At 35.8% G+C, this 20,455-nt stretch overlaps 1 protein-coding gene across 1 annotated transcript in view; it reads left to right on the top strand.

Moving 5' to 3' along the window:
• LOC113092292 (protein turtle homolog B-like) overlaps positions 1–20,455 on the top strand; it is an 86,465-nt gene that overhangs the window by 17,470 nt on the left and 48,540 nt on the right. The window contains exons 2-4 of the mRNA XM_026257872.1: positions 1,141–1,332; positions 5,022–5,168; positions 15,930–16,081. Coding sequence (XP_026113657.1) covers positions 1,141–1,332; positions 5,022–5,168; positions 15,930–16,081 — 491 coding nt within the window. The remainder of the gene's footprint in view (positions 1–1,140; positions 1,333–5,021; positions 5,169–15,929; positions 16,082–20,455) is intronic.

Below are 20,455 nucleotides of genomic sequence, written 5' to 3'. Positions count from 1 at the left end.
AATAAATGTAAATTCAAATGTTAATAATTGGGCAACTTAATTCCAATTTATTTATTTAATATTTGTTTGTTTTAAAGGGGCACATGCAACTGTATTCTGCCCGAAAAAAGTTGTTATTAAAAAACATGGACCACTTGGATTTTTAGCGCACAGAATGCTCAAGTTCTCTCTGTTGTAAATTGACATCATTTTTCTCTCTGAGCTCAAGTGGTTTGACTGGCTCGATCCCTTGTGTCTTTCATTGTAAACGGGAGTAAATCTGGAGGGGAGAGGAGAGAGAGCAGCTTGTTAACCGCTTGTTGCTCTCAGTTGTGCAAACAGTGAAGTCATAGCAAGGCTTGTTTTGCTCACTGGTGATGTCACCAGCAGCCAATCAGCAGGCGCTGCTGCAGTAGGTAGTGGGTGCAGCGGGAGTCTTGGGTATATGCACGGGAACGCGCTGGAGGCACTCCGGCTCTCATCATCACCTCATTATAAGGATGGAGAGAGAGAGAGAGAGAGAGAGAGAGAGAGAGAGAGGAGAAGCATCAGCTGACTATATCTAATCACAGTTGTGAGTCACTCATTTGATTCCCCAGATTTTTGTATGTTATGTGCCTCACAAAGAAAATTACATACTGAATAAATCAATTTTAGTCCACCTGGGCTTGGATTAAGCCAGACTGTTTTCGTATCCTTTCTAATGCAAATGTTATATTTGATGAATCAGTTTTGATTACCTATTTATTTGCTGTGTGCAAGATAAGCTTGGATATCATGGTTACTGTAGCAAAGGTTGAACGGTGGATAGCAGTTTTCTATTTCATTAAGTCTCTATGATACTGTGTTATCGCTTATATAGCTTTTTACAAAATTGTGATTTTAATAAAACTCACTCACACAAAAAAACAGTATAGTTGTCATCGTAGTGAATAGAGAATGAATGTGTGTGTATATTGATACTGTAAGTAAAATAGTTTCAGGATATCCGTACAAGTTCATTTATACAGAATAGAACTTGAGTCAATGCTTTAGTCTACAAGCCTACTTGATCTACTAACCAAAGTCTGTTTCATCTGTTAGATGAATCATTGCTCCCCAAAGCAGTTTCAGAGTGTTTGGTACAATCCTATCCTCATGAAAGTCCATATGTTCTCACAGGTGCCCACGGAGTCAGAGAGGAGCCTCAGTTTGTGACGGCCCGCGCAGGGGAGACCGTGATTCTGGGATGTGACGTGGTTCACCCACTCAACGGCCAGCCCTACGTGGTGGAGTGGTTCAAGTTTGGAGTGCCCATCCCCTTCTTCATCAACTTCCGCTTCTACCCTCCTCACGTGGACCCCGAGTACGCCGGTGAGCTCGGACTTCCACTACATTTTATTATATTTTCCACAGAAATAATGCCACTTTGTATCATTTGGACAGTGTTGTAAATATGTTTTTAATTAAATAATTAATTATTACATTTAATAATGGAAATTCACTCATGTTTTATACATTCTTTTTTTTCAGGCAGATTTGTTTTGCATTTTTGCAATGCAACATTTAATTTTATTTTATTTTTCATTTTGCATGAATGAAGCTTTTTCATGAACCAACATGCCCAATAAATTGTATTAAAACATAATTTGGCCTGGTTTCTGAGATAAATACTATTGCAATGTAATTTTTCTTCAATTATTGTTGTTCTATACTTATTTTTTTCTCATGTGGCTCTGATTTGTCACATGAAATTAGTGAACAGTAAATGTCTGTTTGGTCTGAGGTCATTATTTGCAGTCTTGCAGCCGTGTCAATAGATTATGAATCAAAACGCGTGGGCTGGTTTGAAGAATGCTCTTATATTTTGCTCCTGTGTATCTGACGGTCCAGATCTGTGGACAAGTGGAATACTGTAGGTGCTGATCTCAAGAGTAAAGCATCAGCCAAACAGATGAAAGGGGTTTTGAGATGGAGTGGAGGGGAGCGCGGGAGATCAAATATGATCCTTTTCTTCCTAATTGAGATGAATTACATCATTGATAAGGAGTGGAAACAGAAAGGGCATAATTTAAGAGCATGTCAGATTCATAAAAGCAAAGAAACTGTGATAGTTTATCAGATGTGGCTTGGGGCAGGATATGCAATTTTAATGGCTCTCACTCAGAGTGAATGTTAATGGGATTGGAACGTGTTTTTTTTTTTTTTTTCACTTTCTCTCATCCTGAATCCACAGCTGAATTTCCAGCAGCGATTGTTCGGTGCTGAGTTGTATATATTTTTTAAACAAATTAAGAAATGAATTAATCTCAAAGACAGTTGCTCTTCTGGTGCTTGAAACCTGAGTTGAAATCTTATTAGAAGTTTTTTGAAATTCTTATTAGAAACTGCCACTGTAAATCTGGGATGAGTCAGGTCATTTTTAATATAACTCTGATTGTATTCATTTGAAAGAAGAAAATCATATACACCTAGGATGACTTGAGGGTGAGTAAATCATAACATCTTTGTTTGTTGCAGTAATATGAACATACTGTTCTATTTCTATCATTCCACACAGGAAACACAAGTTGAACATGTCTTTTTGTTCCGCTGAGCAGGATCCATAATGTCCATAGATGGCCTTGTGACCTGTATATACATGAGGTCTCATTCAGCAGTGTATTTCCTCTGACCTCTGGCCTTATACTGGCCACTGCCTCCTCCCGATTAATGGCTCTACTCTGCACATCTACAGTAGCTCTGTGTCTTAGTGTGTGAGACCCCTGCTGTAATAGTGACTGGCGTGCGTCCAGCATAACTCAGGCATAGATATCAAATGCCCACCACAAAAAGCCTGCTTGTCACCAAATGACGCCATATGAATCCCATGTATTGGGTTTTTGTGTAACCATGAGATTGAGAGATGATAAAGCGTCCACATATCTGAGATACACTGTATTATTCATTCATTCTAAGTAGAGCTGAAACAGTGATGCTTGAAAAGTTTTAGTCTCGTTTTCCCCAGAAACTGCACAGAAAAGGCCTGTGGTGTTGGAGGCAGGACTCTGGTTCCCATCATGCATCAAAGCATGTCTGAATTATTTTAATTACAGCTTTACAGCAAAACCCTTACTATTTAAATTCAAATGTATAAAATAATTTTATTTTATTTATATACTATTATTTTATTTATTATTATATTTAATTTTTTATTCATATATTATTTTTCATTTTCTTTTTAATTTATGTTCAAGTCCTAATATTTTGTTATGTGCTTTTGTCAAATTTTATATACACATACACACACACACACACACACACACACACACATATATATATATATATATATATCAAAGTGGTAGAGCAAGGTTGTGGGTTCGATTCCCAGGGAACACATGTTAGGTAAAAACTGTTAGCCTGAATGCAGTGTAGGTCGCGTCTGCTAAATGCATAAATTTAATTTTATATATATATATTTTTTTAGCTCAGTTTTTTATATTTTAATTATTCAACTTAAATGTACTGTATATATTTCAAATGTTTCTAAGTCTTGTTGTATTTTTTATTTAGCTTTATTTCAGTGAACAAAAAATGATTTTTTAAAAGTGTTAGTTTTAGTGAACAATAATAACACTGCATAATGTACACACCCTCGTCTCAGTCCAACCCTTTTTTTCTTCCTTTTTTTCTTTTGACCATTTGAAGGTCAGTGGTGCGAAATTCTTCAAAGTTCTCCAAAAAAGTCTGCCTCTGTCTTCTGCATACAGGTTTGAACTGTGCCTCTAACTTAATGAGTGAGAGGGAGAAAGTACAAGAGAAAAAAATGAAAAGAATATGAATGTAGGATTAGGCGGTTTCATGCTTCCATACTGTATTGACCTCCATTATGTCACTTCCTGAGGACTATCTTTTAACTTACATCGCATGTCAATGTTGTTTCTCTAGCTCCCATCAACACTCTCTCACAGGTGTAAAAATAGGCCAGGCGTTTGACCGCTCTCGTTTCACTTCTACTATTATTTTATTTTGTATGCTGTGGTACCATAACAAATTATTTTCAGACTGTCTATTGGTGGTGGTACTGCCTTTTTTTGTATTGAAAAAAAGAGTTTTGAGGACAAACACAGGCCTTGCAATCCCTCTGCCTGTGCTGATATTGTTTCCTGCCATCTGTCATCACTGTTGGCAGAATATAGAGAAAAAAGGCATAAATCCCCATTTCTGCTTGATCCTTGGAGAGAGCTAGCTAGCTATATCATAGTGCCATGATGGATTTGCCCATGACTGGCACCAGAGACATCATGCTCATTTCAAAGTGATGGGGCACGCGCCCCCTCAGATTTTTGAGCTAAGTGGATTTTAAATGCAGCATCCAAAAGACAAAACATAGCCGATCAATATTTTCTATATTTAATACAACCACACCAGCATGATTAGAGCGTTCAGTGCATCATATCATCAGCTGCTAAATACAAATCTGTGTTTGCTGGCTGGCGCTGAGTCAGAAACAGATGTTTTTTTCAGCACTGTGCATTAACCAATCACTCACGATGCTGCTGAGCTTATGAATGCAATGACCAATCAGAGGTGCTCAGATGAGTAATCGCTAAAATGCCTGTGTTTTTTTCACTTTATCGCTTAAATATAAACTCAGTCATATTAAAAATACTGTATGTTATGGCATGACACCACACCCATATCTGTTAACAGACAGGTTTTTATGCATAGTTAATAGATTACATTAGGTTACTTTGGCATAATCTAGAAAGGTCAGAATTAAGATATTTCACCATAAATAAATAAATAAATAAATAAATAGATAAATCAGAAAGTTGTAGCATTTATTAAAAGACCGTTGTTGTTGATGTTGTTTATATATATATAAGTATACAGATAATTTTTAAATAAAATTAATTGAGATTGAAATAAATGTTTTAATTATCTGTTCATTATCATTTTATATGTAATTTGGAATGAAAACAGAGTAATATTTGTGTTTCAAACTGATTTATTTAAACAATTTACTTTTGGATACCATTAGAACATCTCTTACATATTTTGTGCTTCTCTGAACTCCACAGGCCGAGCCAGCCTGCATGGCAAGTCATCTCTACGTATTGAGAGGGTTCGCTCAGAAGACCAGGGCTGGTACGAGTGCAAGGTCCTGATGCTGGAGCAGCAGTACCACACCTTTCACAACGGCAGCTGGGTGCACCTCACAGTCAATGGTGAGTCTTTGACCTGAGATCAGTTTTTCTCTTATGTCACTTTCAGCTTTTGTTTTTAGGCTGAGGAAGGTGAGCCTGGATCAGGCTGAGAATGTCAGGTTCTTCTCAGAACATGTTGTTGTCAGTTTATAGTTTACAGTTTATATTCTTAAATAAGGTTGTCCTAACCAGCTGTAATTCAGTCTGTCTTGTTTGACTATTTGATTTTACTTTCTGTGGCACAGCCCTAATGATGATGTAGTTTGGGGAAATTAAGTCTCTAATGTTCACCAAAGTTGCATTTATTTAATCGAAAATACTGGAATTGTGAAATTGTGAAATATTTTGAATAATTTATGATAACTGATTTCTATTTGAATATTATTTAAGATGTAATTTATTTCCGTGAGGCCAAAGCTGAATTTTCAGCATCATTACTCCAGTCTTCAGTGTCACATGATCCATCAGAAATCATTCTAATATACTGATTTGGTGCTCATCAAGCTTTTCTTATTATTATCAATGTTAAAAGTGGTTGTGCTGCTTGATATTTTTGAGCAAACATGATACAGTTTTTTTTTTAACTTTTACTACACATTTATTAAAAGCTATTGCTGAATAAAAGTATAGTAATCATGATTTCTTAAAAATATGACAATTATTTCTTTAAAAAAAAACTTTTGAATGGTAACTCGTCAATGCACTTTTCTGATTGGCTGCTGCATCGTGCCTGGTTACGCCACTGTGTCAGTCTTCCTGTTGAATGCATCATGTCACTGTGGCTTCCAGATTCCGTTGCCTAGGTAGCAGACACCCAATCCCCAAACTGGTTACAGCACATTAACTCTAGCTCATTGCTGTGTGATATATGTTCAGCCTCTTCTAATACACAACAGCTGTGAATCAGCTCACCCTTCCAAATGCACAGCTCTGCAGTTACACACTGTGTTGTAATCCTGGGCATCTTTTTATTTGACTCCCAAGTTTTTGGAGGATGAAAGGGCGCCCCTCCTTCCTCATGCCTGCTGCAACATCGCTCTGTGACATTGTGGATGCTTGTATCCATTTGTGTTGTTGCTAGTCTTAAATCCAGCAGGTCAGCACACAAGTTGGAGTGTTGACAGGCCAGTTTATCAGCCGCGTGTAGATGAGATGTGTGTGTGACTGTGTGCCTTGCGGCTCTGTGTGACTAACACACTAATATCAGCAGTGTGTCTTTTATGAGAGCACAGCCAATCTGTCTAGCGCTGAGGAAAGCAGCACAGGATTCAGAACCCACAATAAGAACTCCACCGATCTCTTTCACACAGTTTGATCAGAGACTAAACTGTACTTTAGGGTGTACTGTAATATGTTTGCTTCTCATCTGTATCACAGGCAGGTCTTCGCCCCTCATTAGTGATTCCCGCTCTCTCTGAGGTGTTTCTGCAGGCTTTTGTGCAAAAAAAAACATTTGCATATCTTTATGAATATATGCATGGGGCCGGCTGATAAAGTGCTTTCTGAAGGTTATTGTGTGGAGTGCTGGTGTGTTTGAGGCCATTTAAGGGGTGGTTAGCACGGCTCTCAGGAAAGTAATTAGCTCCATGTTAGCTGCTTTCGCTACATTCCTCAGAGCTGTTGTTTTACAGTTCTTGTGATATTTTCGCAAACACAAATTTGCACTTGTGTCCCTCGAGGTGTGAGGCACATGTCAAAAGTGATAAGAAGGGGGAGAGGAAGTGATGTAATCAGTGCAGCAAGGTGGAGAGACATTGTTGAAGAGAGACATTGGATTGCACTCTTTGATCTGTGTGTTTAAAACAGAAACTCAACCAAAAATGAAAATCCATGTACTCGGCCCCTTGTTGTTCCAAACCTGTATCACTTCATCATGTTTCTGCTGTGAAACACACCTGGAGAAAGAAATATGTGGTGCTATTTTTCAAGCAATCAGAAACAACATTTAAAAAAATAACACAAACAATTCTTTCTTTCTTTCTTTCTTTCTTTCTTTCTTTCTTTCTTTCTTTCTTTCTTTCTTTCTATTAAACAGGTGAATGAATGAATAATGTCCAGAGCAGCACTAGATATCTTCTGCTTTCTCTGTGATCTTAGAGTAGATTTATATTCCGCTGCTGGGTAGCCCTAATCCTTTGGATTTCAGATTAAATTTCTTGCAAAATTGGAGATGGGAAACACAAAACTCTCACTGAAATCAAAACCTTGTGGTGACTTAATGAAGTTAACTTGACTCTTTAAGCTAGGAGGTCATGTCCTGGCCACAAGGTAAGAGGTTGGTTTGTTGAAGCATCTCGTCTTTTTAATACTCAAATCCCCGTGGCATGGTCAGAGAAGAGAGCAGAGCAGTTAAATCTATTCCAAACTGACTGTGAGCTAAGACTAATCCCATGGGATTTAATGGGATACCCGCATGAGGAGAGAACGTCTGTTGCTTAGTCTCAGGGCAGTCCAAAAATCGTACAGCATTTTCACTCTCATGCTGTGACATTGCTTGATTTCTGGTGGCAGTTCACTTGCTGTGAATACAATCAAGCCAAAAGGTCTCCAGATTCACCTTACTGTATAAAGTTTGAACATTTTAAGGAATAACTTTCTTTTAAGTTCTTCATCATATTTTGTAGAATCATTTATTTAAATGTACACATATTGTCTTAATATAAAGCTTCATTCATTATAATGTAATAAATTAATCTGAACCATTTTTGACTCTTAGTTAATTTTAAATGATTTTAAGATGTGACCATACTGTATGAATGTATTTAGTTGTTTGCTTGTTTTAAATGTACAGTTATTGCCTCTTTTGATATGAGGTTGTTAAAAACGGCATGCACAGTAATTATAAACAAGTGTCTGTTTAAAAAGTTTTAATTAAATACGGAATGTCAACATTCCAGAAGATAAAGGCTAATAAACCACCTTAATGGTTTATATTTATAATAATAATAACCATATTTTTAAATGTTTCAAAAACGCAAAGCAAAAGGATACAAGAATAGTGATGTTACTCTTACTCTTATGTTTAACCATGAATGATGAAGTAATTGTCATTTTAAACAGGTGCTAATTACCTGCTATACATTTTATGTTTAATTAAGAGCGTGCATTGTTGGTTTAGAGACTTGTGACTTAAAAGTCTCATTTGTCTTCGAGCAGGTGAATTCATCCAAAAGCATAGAAGTGAGAGTTCAAAAAGCGCTGTTATATATAAATCGGCTTAGATGAACTGCAATTTTGATAATGCCATTACAAATCTTCTTTTCCACAAAGCTTGTTAAGCAAATGAAGTTGTGACCTCTTTGCATAGAGCACAAGCCCTAGTAAAGCCAGAGAGACAAACGAGCACAACAGGCTTTCTATAGAGCTTCATTGATCTTCAGGGTGAAGCGTGGCCGTTTGGATGATACTGTTGCTTATGCTGTTATTCTAATTGGCTCATTATCAGGTCTGTGATGAATCAAACTGACCTTACAGCAGAGTCTACAGAGTTGAGTTAAGGAGCTGTCCGTGGTGCTGATGGTTGTGAACAGGGGAGCTGTCCATGGTCCTGATGGTCTCACAATCTCATGTGGGTGCTAAATGCCATATGAGGCCATATGCTTCAGAAACACTCCAGATGGCATCATGGCATGAGATAAAGTCTTTTAAACGATAGCACAAGGGTAGGCACAGAATTCTAGAACTGGCATAATTGATATTTGCAGCTCTGATTGTGACAGAATTTTGACCAGCAGCATGTTTGTTGGTTTGTTAATGGGAATGGAAAGTGTGAGTTTATCTACAGGCACCAGACAGGCCTATTTGTTCAGTTTTAGTTGAGGGATGGCCTTTGGTTTGTTGTCACTGGGTCTAAATGAAGCTGACAGCAGGCCAGCCCCTCGGGTACCATAGTGGTAAGAGTGATGTCATTGTGCACTACTCTTACTAATAATGACTTATAGCCCTTATTCCAGTCTGTTCACTCGTTTCATTCATGTTTGTGAGAGGATGTTTGATGTTCAACCCTTTTTTATTGAAGCTCTGATTTTTAAGCTATTGATAATTTTACTAATTAAAAAGGGAACAACTGCTACAGGATTTACACAGAATGGTGGTTTTACTTCAAGACCCAGGTTTTACATTGGAGATCAAGTTGTTTGTTAGATTATTTTGATGGTTTCATGCTCATAGCAATGTTGTTTTTGTCAACTAAAATTTGTTCATTAATTTAAATAAAGCTGAAATTAAATTAAACTAAATATTAGATGAAACACTTGAATAAGACAAATAAATGAAAATAAGGGTTGTCTTAGCACCTATCTGAAATAAAATAAGATTACTAAAATTACTAAAATGAAAAATGAAAAATAAATGTAAGCTTAATATAACTATTAATAAACGAATAAAAAGTCAAGCAAATAACAAAATTACTAAAACTTTTTATTAAAATGAAAACTGAAATAAACGTATTTAAGCATCATGGCATGGTAGTGTGTAAAAAAAATATAGATTCATTTTGGGATTTGGGGAAGATTACATTTAATAGTATTTAATAGTAATTATTAGTATTTTTTAAAGATTACCTTTTAAATGAAAGTTAGATGATGGCAGATATAATTTTAATGTTTAAAAAATAGGGGAAATGAGCATGGAAACCCAGTACAGATTAACTGAAAAAATACCAGCTGGTAATCAATGTAGTCCCAATATATTGTGTCCCCCAGCTCTTTTTCATACTGTCTATGTTGAATTACATAATTAGTACTTTTTTTTTTTTTAGCTTTTTGGATCATCTTCCAGATCTCCATCATTGTGAGATAAAGAGGATTTGTACATTATGATTAGTGTTTCAGAATAGTGGTCTGGGGGCTGGTTCTGGCTTTTATGTTTGTGCTTAATTAGCTTTCTGTATCACTTCATCTCCCCTTAAACTCCTTACCGGCTCCATTTTGCTGATTTCTTTCATGTTGTAGCAGGTTTCATAGTTGCACCATCTTTACATAAAACACAATATGAACTGAGTGAAATTTGTCCCTGCGGTTTGGATTAAAAATTGTTATCTCAGTCTTGCTTCTTTGTTAGTGTACTGTGATATGAGCAAGATTTTATATATTTTATTTAATAAATCGCCCTGCACCATATTATCCACTTGATAAATTTTACTCTACTGAAAACCTGAATAAATAAAGACAATCCGGAATGAAGTTCACAGCTGGAGCAGTTTATGCAATCTGTTCTTACTAGCCGTGTCTTTATGAAAGTGTCTGCGAAGCTACTTTGAAACACACACTCACAAATTAATAGAAAATTGATGTACATAACGGAGTAGAACAGTGATGACAAGCAGTATTTAACTTAAAGAAATCATTTTTGCTGAAAACCAAATTTCAGGCCATCCAAAGTGTAGATGTGTAGCCATATGTAGTGTAGATATGAGTCCATAATAATGCTAGTTATATCTAGTTAAAAAAGTTTTTTTCATCTCACATCAAAGTCTTCATTTGTGCATATTTCTCTCCTGATTCAGGGGAGACTACCTTTTTGCTGGAGAAAGCAGTATCATGCATAGAGGACCCTTATTTAAGCCAGAAACAATGTTTGAAGTTAGAAACATCTTAAGAATGGCAAATTTTTACTTCACAAGTTGTTAATTGACAGACTGTTGTGTGGATTACTTGTGGATTATTGTGGTGCATTTATAAAATGTTTGAACTCTCATTCTGATGCTCACATTCACAGCGGAGGATCCACTAGTGAATGATGTAATGGTCAATTTGTCAAAATTCTGATGAAGAAACGATCTCGTATACTACTTATATGGTCTGAGGATACATACATTTTCATTTCTGTGTGAACTATTCTTTTATCATAATACTTTATCTGAACAGTGAATCGTTTACTGCAGTGAAAAAACTGATTCACTAAAATGAATCAGACTTATCACACCTATATGCATATGTGAGAACATAACACAGCCACTTCTTGTAGCAGTGAGGTGAACTACTCTTGCGTTTTTCATGGAAGGAAGTAACAGAGAGAGAGAAACATGAAGTGAGGGTCAGTTCTCATCCTGGGCTAATTGAATCAGTGCTTGTTTCAGCAGGGACAGTGGAGTTGGTTTGGAGAAAAAGCAGTGATGCTCTGCACTTTGTATCTTTTTGGGTTCTGTTGAAATGCCCATCATCCACCAGGCTTTCAGTTTCCCCTGTCAGCCTCTGGTGAGGTTCCAGTCTTCTCTGTATGTGTCGCTCACATTTAATTTGTGTTTGACCAAGAGTCAATAGATAGATAGATAGATAGATAGATAGATAGACTGTAACAAATTACTGCACGGTAATGGCTGTGGTTTTAACGGTAAAGAACTGTGAAAATGCTAAAATGCTAGGGAAAAAACGTAAACTTACGTTCCCAGAATTCTCTGCGTTGCATTTCAAATCTTGTTTGAATTTGATGTTTTTTCTTTGAAATAACTATGTTTCTTCTTAATTTTTTCTCATCTGTTATGTTTATTAGAGTTGTATGTTACATATAATGTTGTTAAATTAATGTTTATTGCATATTTCAGTTTAATGAGTCTCACCATGATGGTGTTTAGTGCTTGTGTGAATGACATCGTGCACCTTCTATGTATCTCATTCTTTAAAAGCTGCTTGTGATGGGCTTTGTTTTATCACATTACTTTCTCATCACCACCTGTGTAATACAAAGGTACCAAACGATTTCAATTCTTCAGTAACTTGGTATATTACTATTATAACAGTTAAATGATGGTATTAAACTTTAAATTTAAGGTAATACCATTAAACCTAAAATATAGTTACTGTATTTTTTACAGTACAATTTTGGCAACCACAGCTGGCTTTTTTTTTTTACCATATATTTTATGGAATATTTTTTACAGTGTAAATAGATACAGACAGACAGACAGACAGAGGAAGATGAGCAGGATGAAGATATTCATTTGGGACTAGCTCCACGCAGCCCTCTTTCCTTGCTTCTCCTGCCAATTGGTTCAATGCGTGTGTTGTTATCGTGTGTATGCACTAAAACATCTTCCTGTGTGGCCGGTGTAACCACAGAGCCTTATTATAGCTGAATTCTTCTCACAATCTGTTCCTGTGATAAGAGCTTGTGATTTTATCACTGGCTGCCGGCTGACACACACTCATTGCATAAGAGATGATGTCATCTTGCCTCAGAAATATCAGAGGGATTATTATGTAGTTCCAAAGACAAAATGTGTTTGTGTTTTTCGTTTTTTTCGTGAAGGTGTGTGTGAGTACGCACAGAGGGTGAGCAGGTGATCGTTTGGCAAATTCAACAACTCTATTCCAGGACTCTCACTGTTTGCCTGTGTGTTAGCTGAAATAATAAAAGGACATAATTATGAACACACAGACCTCCTGCTGTAATGGGGTTGAGTTAGAGGCTCTTGTGTGCTTCAGTCATAGAAAAAATTGCTTCTGTTATGGCCACACAGCTAAAAACAACCTGTTGGAGGGCTCTCAAATCCAGCTTGACTGTGAACTGCTACATACTGGTTATGTTAATGCTATAGCTGGGTGATAACATGCAAAAAATTCAGCTTTTCAGCAGAAAAAAATATAGTAAGGGAATTTAAATAGAAAACAGTTATTACACAATAAGAAATAAGTGATTCATTTCTCAGTATTACTGTATATTTGATCAAATAAATGTAGCCTTGGTGACCCTAAACTTCTGAATGATAGTGTCACGTCTTATAATAATGCAAATTCATTGTTGAATCTCGTTTTGAAATCATTCATGGAAATGAACTGAATACCACTTCACACATTTTTTTTTACTACTAAAGTTAACTTGAAAACAAAATGTACAAAATGCTTTTTTTTTTAATGCCAACATCAAAACAAAAAATATTTCTGAAATGAAACCGACAACTTTCATAATCTCATAAATTCCTGATTCATAAAAAGTTTTTTTCATTGTCTGTCCTTCTTCATTCACATACCTATGAGCTCCAGTATTTTAGGAACAAGTCATGATGGACAAATAAAAAACCATTTCAGTATTCACTAGGTCGCCTAATTTCATATTGACAGAATAGTAATCTTAAACCTGTTGGGTTATTTGCTAAATCACAGAGTAATATTTGGAACAAGGCATTTCAGTCTGGTGAGACATATTCTCAGTTATCTGGTGTTGGGCAGTTGCTCTCTCTGCATTTGGTGTGCTGTGGCAGGCATTTAGCTAATGTCAAATGGATTCGCCTGAATGTTTAGACACTAATGGGAATGTAGATTGAAAAGCAAAGGGAAACGTTGATGTCCATATCAATTAGCTGCTTTCAGTGACTATGAAACATGAAGACAATAACAGATTAGTTTTTTTATTTATTTTAGACCCACACAGCCTCCTCATTAGCCTATAGTGTGCCTGTGCTTTCTGCATTCATTAGTGTGTGAGTGTGTATATGTTTAATCAACATCACAGGTCAGCAGTGTGTGTAAGGCAGTAAACGGAGACTCGCAGCAGATGGAGGCGTGTTTTGCGCAGATGTTTTAGCGGCTGGCCTCAGAAATGTTGCCTTCAGCACTCTGGTCATGTGCCATCAGATCTTGGGGGTTCCTTCAAAAAACTGAATGCGTTTAAGTTTTAATTAAGCACAATTAATCAGTGCTGAAAATTGAAAAACGAGGTATGAAAATTAGTATTATAATCAGACCAATCCAGAATAAGAAGGCTGAATCAAAGACGTTTCTCAGACAGTCAGGTTTTACTGACATTTAGAGCCATGTAAAATAGATGCTTGGCTTGAGAAGGGTTCAGTCCAGCTCTCTGTAAGTGAAGAGATATCGCTGAACCCATATTTTCTTTGCTGCTGAAGAGCAAGATGTTCCAGTGATGTATGTGGTAATGTGTGACCCTCTTGTCAAAAGTACTGTCTTAAATATTTGAACACGATTTAAAATAATAAGAAAAGTTTCTTCCTAGTGTTCCTTTGTCATCCTCTGCTCAAGCGTCTACCATTGTGCCTCGAAATAATTGTGTAACCACCAAATTAATTTTAAGAGACGCAATAAACAAAATTGTGGAGACACAGTAAGAAATATGACCAATTATGCAACAAGTCACTAATAATTTGCTGGTTCTGAATAAAATATCACGCAGCACAACATAATTGCCCCTCGAGTGTTAAAAAACTTAAACCCATTTCAAGTTATCACACACAGGAGATGCATTGAGCTGCACACTGAAACCATACAATCTCACAAAAAAGCATGTATGGTGCCACTTTATGATTGCTTTACTCCATTTTTATGACTCATAGCCAGTTATGTGAGCATTTTTTACATATACTGGTGTACACGTATGCATGTAGATGTATAAAATTAGACGTAATTATGTGTAATATTATTTTTTTTTTGTATTATGTGTTGTTTATATCAATTAGCTGCTTTCAGTGATTTTGAAACATGAAGACAGTCAGAGATGAGGCTGTATAAATTCAATAATTTGTATAATAATAATAAAAACTATAAGTGGTTTTGCATTAAGTATATAAAAAAAACATGTATTGTGTGTGTATATATATATATATATATATATATATATATATATATATATATATATATATATATATATATATATATATATATGCGTGCGTGCGTGCGTGCGTGTGTGTGTGTTTGTGACCCTGGACCACAAAACCAGTCTTAAGTCGCTGGGGTATATTTTTAGCAATAGCCAAAAAAACATTGTATGGGTCAAAATTAAAAAATTTTCTTGTATGCCAAAAATCATTAGAATCATTAGATCATGTTCCATAAAGATATTTTTTTATTTCCTACCGTAAATATATCAAAGCTTAATTTTTGATTAGTGATATGCATTGCTAAGAACTTAATTTGGACAACTTTAAAGGTGATTTTCTCAGTATTTAGATTTTTTTGGACCCTCAGATTCCAGATTTTCAAATAGCTTTATCTCAGCCAAATATTGTCCGGTCCTAACAAACCATAGATCAATGGAAAACTTATTTATTCAGTTTTCAGATGCTGTATAAATCTCAGGTTTGAAAAATTTAAGACTGTTTTTTTGATCCAGGGTCTCACACATACACACACACACACACACACGCACACACACACACACATATATATATATATATATATATATATATATAGTATATATTACCTACACACATTTATATATATATATATATATATTTATAAAACATTTATTTCCAGCAGTGAATTTCAGTGTTGTGTATGATTTGTTTGTAAAACAGTACAAAGAAATATTTAATGATTTATTTTTGCTGTATGTATACATGCAAATAGTTATGTTACAATAAAAAAGATGCATGCAATTAAGTGTATTTATTATTTTAATAAAACTAATTTATACAAAGTTGTTTTGTGATGTAAATGTTAATTACATTAATTAAAATCATTGTGTAGGGCTTAATGTTTAATTGCTGTGAGTTTTATTAATTGATTTGCATTTATGTAGTTATATTTATTTATTTAGAGTAATCATAACTGTTCTCTGTTCATTCACCATTAGCAGCAGAACCATTTCAAACATTTTATACATTGAAAAGCTAGCTAAACTGTGACGATGGCTTTCTGAACTCCTATTGCTCGATCCATTAGTGATGAGGCTTGCCTTGAGTCATACTTCAACAGGGTCTGTAAAAGACACGTAAATGATAGGCATAATATTGTTACGAATGAACGTGCCTTGATATCACCAGCCTAATTAATTTCAGTGAATAATAGAACAGACAGGGAATTTTTACATCCTTTCTCTGTGTCACAGCTCCCCCAACTTTCACGGACACGCCGCCGCAGTATGTGGAGGCCAAAGAGGGGGGCAGCATCGCTCTAAGCTGCACGGCCTTCGGGAATCCCAAACCTTCAGTCAGCTGGCTCAGGGAGGGAGACCCCGTACAGGACAGTAGCAAGTATAAGGTGAGCAAACACATAGATCATTTATGAATATTAACTGGGTTTGTCTCCCTGATGTCCCTAAAAAAAAAAAAAAAAGTTTTTTTGTACCGAAAACTGTTATTTATTTTTCTCCCTGTATCTGACCCTCTGTTATGATTGGAGGTGTAGACTACTCTGGCCTTCATCGGGACAGTACATGCTGCTCAGTACTAAATATGTCATATGCGGTGTTGCCGTTTCCTTAGAATGAATGATTTTGGGCTTGTTTTATTTCCGTGAGTTTTAAAGTGCTTATAAGTAAAATGTAAAAAAAATGTATACAACAAAACAAAGAGGACAAAGAGGATTATTTCCAGAACACAGTTGGGAGATATGTAAAGTAAATTACATTTATTAATTAATGCAAGACATTTTATCTGTGGAGTTTTTCATCATATATGTTATATGTAATTTATGCTACAATAAACAAGATGAATGAAATTTAGAAGTTTTATTTACTTACATATTCATTTGTATATTTGTGGTGTGGAAAACCACTTATTTTCAGCCTGTTTTTTTCACTAATGTTTTTAGTGAGATCTGGCAACAGTGGTCTTTCGATTTATTTATGCTCATGGTTATGATGCCATTCGTATAGCGGTTTCTAAATGGTCATCTTTTGCAGCTTAGTTTTTTCAGAGTTTGAAGTCAGTACGATTTTTTTCATGTTTTTTTAGATCTCTTATACTCAGCAAAGCTGCGATTATTGGATGAAAAATACTATAAAAAACTGTAATATTATGAATTATTGCTACTTTTAAATAACTTTTTATTATTATTATTGTAACAGTATAAAGTCTGTATTGGCACTTTTTTAATTCCCTTAAAAATGTTTTTTTTTTACTGAGCCCAATCTTTTGAACAGTAGTGTATATTTTTGTTTTGTCGCAGAGCCTTACCATATTGGTCATTTGTGCAAGCACCTTATTATGATCTATATTTACGTTTTAAAGTTTAGCGCCCTCTAGCGAGTGTAAAAACAATGACAGTATCGTGTTGCATCTGTCGTCATAAATGACGTATAACATCATTACCAATCAAAATGCACATTTATTTAAATGGTACATGTGGACTTTTTTACACCTATCTCACAGTAATTTGTAAATTTTTCTAGGTGGCTTATTCGCTCGAATGACCACACATAACCCCACCCCTCGTGGGTCGTATTTCAGGGATTTGGATAATCGACCTATATGAACGTATTGGTTGGAGGACTGGTTGGAAAATACAGTAGCCATCATTAGGGCATTTAATAATGCTATATTTTCCATCAAGCCATCATTAGATATTGTAGCCAATTTAGTACTTTAAGATCATGGTTTCAAGCATTAGTAATGTGCCAGAGCCAAGGCTGGCCTCAAAAAAGCACACTGTCAGTCTAATACCTAATTGAGATAACAGGACAGCGAAGTTATACATGACAGACAGAGACTGTGTTCAGAATCCAGAGCTCTGACAGATGAAAAAATGATAGTGTTTGCACTATCGACTCTGGGAGAAGAAAACACTGTGCTATTATCACCTCACTTCTATTGAAGATGCTTTAGTGGTCCAGCACCCATGAGTGTCAGTGAAGTCATTGAGCCATCTCCAACTGTGTTTCAGATCTCTCTTTCAGTCAGTGAAACCATATCAATATATTCTATACGTGTTAAGAGATGTGGATGTGTGCTATGGGTTTGTGAAGAGTAGTTAATATATAGTTTAAAAGCATGTAGACAAGTCATTTTTACTTAAATGAGAAATACTTGCCATGAGTTTTTTGGTATTTGTAAATTTTAAAGCATTTTTGTTTTTGCTTTGGTATTGAAAATCGTGATATACAGTACTAAACTTTAGTATGTGACAGACAGCCCTAGTGTTGTGGATCCTTAAGAGTTCCTATGATGTTCTGATTGATATCAAATACATGATTGGAGTTGTCACAGTGATAGCTTGGGATATTTGATGAACGTTAAAATGAGAGGTCAAATGCACTTTGACTTTGGCTTTGTCTCTTTATTTCTTCCTCTCATCCTCTGTCCGATTTACCATCGTCACGGCCCCAAATCCAGCCCTCCATGAGGTTATCAGTGGGCCACCAGCACAATTCATTTTCTGCTTCTGTGTCTAAACTGCCAACAAGTGACATGCAGAGAGAATGCCACAGCACTTAAAGTGCCTTTAAGGAAAACAATTGGAGTTTCCTGCTGTATGTTTTAAACTTCCTCTGTCAGATTGAAGAAATCAAGCAGCAGTGTTAACATGCTAATCGCACGGCCTGTAGGAAGAGCTGATTAATCCCCCTCAACCCTGTCATATTCCCTAATCATTTAGCACTAGCCCTCTGTCCATCTCAGTGCTGTAACTGTGCTCATTTTAACTATGTGTCGTAGAGGCGTCCCTTGGGCCTGGTGTGTTAACAGTGCTATGTAATTAGGAACAAATAAACCATCCTAGTATATCAATACTAGTGGAATTTCTCGACTTGAGTGACGTATTTTATATTTCATCAATTGAGCCGTCTGTGATATAAAACAGACTTTTAGATTTCCTTGTCAAGGACGGCGTATAAAAACACAAGCTCTTTTCTCACAAGCGATCCATTGATTGTGGCTCATCAAAACCGTGAAGCCAAACATACTGAACCTAACCATCAAACGCTTCCTGCATATAAACCATCTGCTCACTGAAGACTAAACACAGAGACTCTTACAGGAACGGAAGGCTCAGTTCTCTCCCTGAAAAGAGTTTGATTTACAAGAGCCCGTAGAGAGATCTCCATCTCCTCACACACAGCAGAGAAATGACAGCCTGTCAGGGACCAGCTTTTCTCAGTGATTGAACACTTTTGAAGTAAGGTGAGATAACATCAGGAGAGGAACAACGGTATTCGTTGCTTGTTAATTTGAATGATGGCGAGCTCTTTGTTCGGTCAAAATAGAGCGTTGTTTTGACTGATTAGATCTCTAATGTTGTTTACAGAGGAAAGAGGACAGCTTCTGGTTACAATTGCTTAGCTTTTTTGCTGGATGTGTTTGAAGCATAATGATGTGGTAGGTTTGTACAGACTCACCTCTTGTAATTGTCTTTAAAAGAGGGGAATCCCCATCCTAAATCAGTGTTTCCTCACCTCATTTTGTCATATTACCTCCATAAAGTACATCAGAGCTGTCCCAAATTGTATTACTTTTTTTTTTAGCACACTTGGTTCCAGAAGTATCTTTCCTATAAAGATTCTTCAAAAGTCTTTGTGAAATAAGCCACGAACAAAACAATCTAGCGAGGTGAATAGAAGAATGTCCAAAACTTTTATTTGAAGCAGAAAATCTTTGAAAATCGGACAAAAAGACAAAGGTACAAGACTACACAGTGGTGCTCGAATACTGTACTGAATACTGTTTCTTAAAGTCATGAGTTTCAATTTACAACTTGTTTTACTTCCATAATGTGACATATTTCAGAGGTTGAACGAAGGAACATCACATTTTTTCAAGTGACTCCTTCAAAGATATAGCTGTGGATTCATTTAGCCAATATCAGGGTTATTTATGAATGGAAGGTGAAATGGAGTCTTTGAATAATGCTAAATAATTTGTGTCAATCATAGTAATGTTTTTTATTTTTATTTATTCTAAAGTGGTGTTTACTAGACGTGTGTTGTTGTTGGGTCTGCCGTAGCCTGGCCGTACATCTCCGTCTGTGTAATTAGTGTAATTATGAAGTCTGGGATCCACAGTGGAATCTCAAACTGTTGCCGTTTGTTGAGTAAATTTGCCACTGTACTTTTCCCTAAAAATAACTCATTAATTTTAAATTCACTTTTATTTATTTTGTATTTTTTTCAGTTTTAATTGTAATTTTAATATATTTTTTTAATTGTTTATTCCCCCTGTATCTTGTGGCTTAAATGTATTTACATTTTAGTTGTAATAATTTTTGTATTTCAATTTTAAACTTAACAGTTTAAGTTATTTTCTAAGGCATGTATCCATCTAATATTTATCTAATTTCTAGAAAAGTCACGCATGCTAGATATCGCATGAACTTAAATGATGATGCTTGCTAGTAGGTCTTGCTATTACACTGTCTGATGGAACGCTGAATAGTTCATCAGACAGCCCCCTCAGCGAAGGCTTAACTTTACCACTCATGAGTCCTGTAACAGATGTCATTCACTTTTGTGGGGGCTTTTTGACCTTTTGACACTTAAGCTTCTTGACTTGTCCTAATGTTAATTTTTTTAATTTTTTTTATTATCTATTATCTATTGTTATCTATTGTTATTTGGTATTATTGACATCTGTGTGGTGTTATCACATTACTTATATTGCGCTAACAATTAAAGCTTATTTCAGTGCCCACGCAACTTAAATG

The sequence above is a fragment of the Carassius auratus genome, unplaced genomic scaffold, assembly GCF_003368295.1.
Source record: "Carassius auratus strain Wakin unplaced genomic scaffold, ASM336829v1 scaf_tig00214548, whole genome shotgun sequence".
NCBI lineage: Eukaryota > Metazoa > Chordata > Actinopteri > Cypriniformes > Cyprinidae > Carassius > Carassius auratus.
The sequence above is the reverse complement of the archived record's forward strand: the minus strand, read 5'-3'. Positions and strand labels throughout refer to the sequence as shown.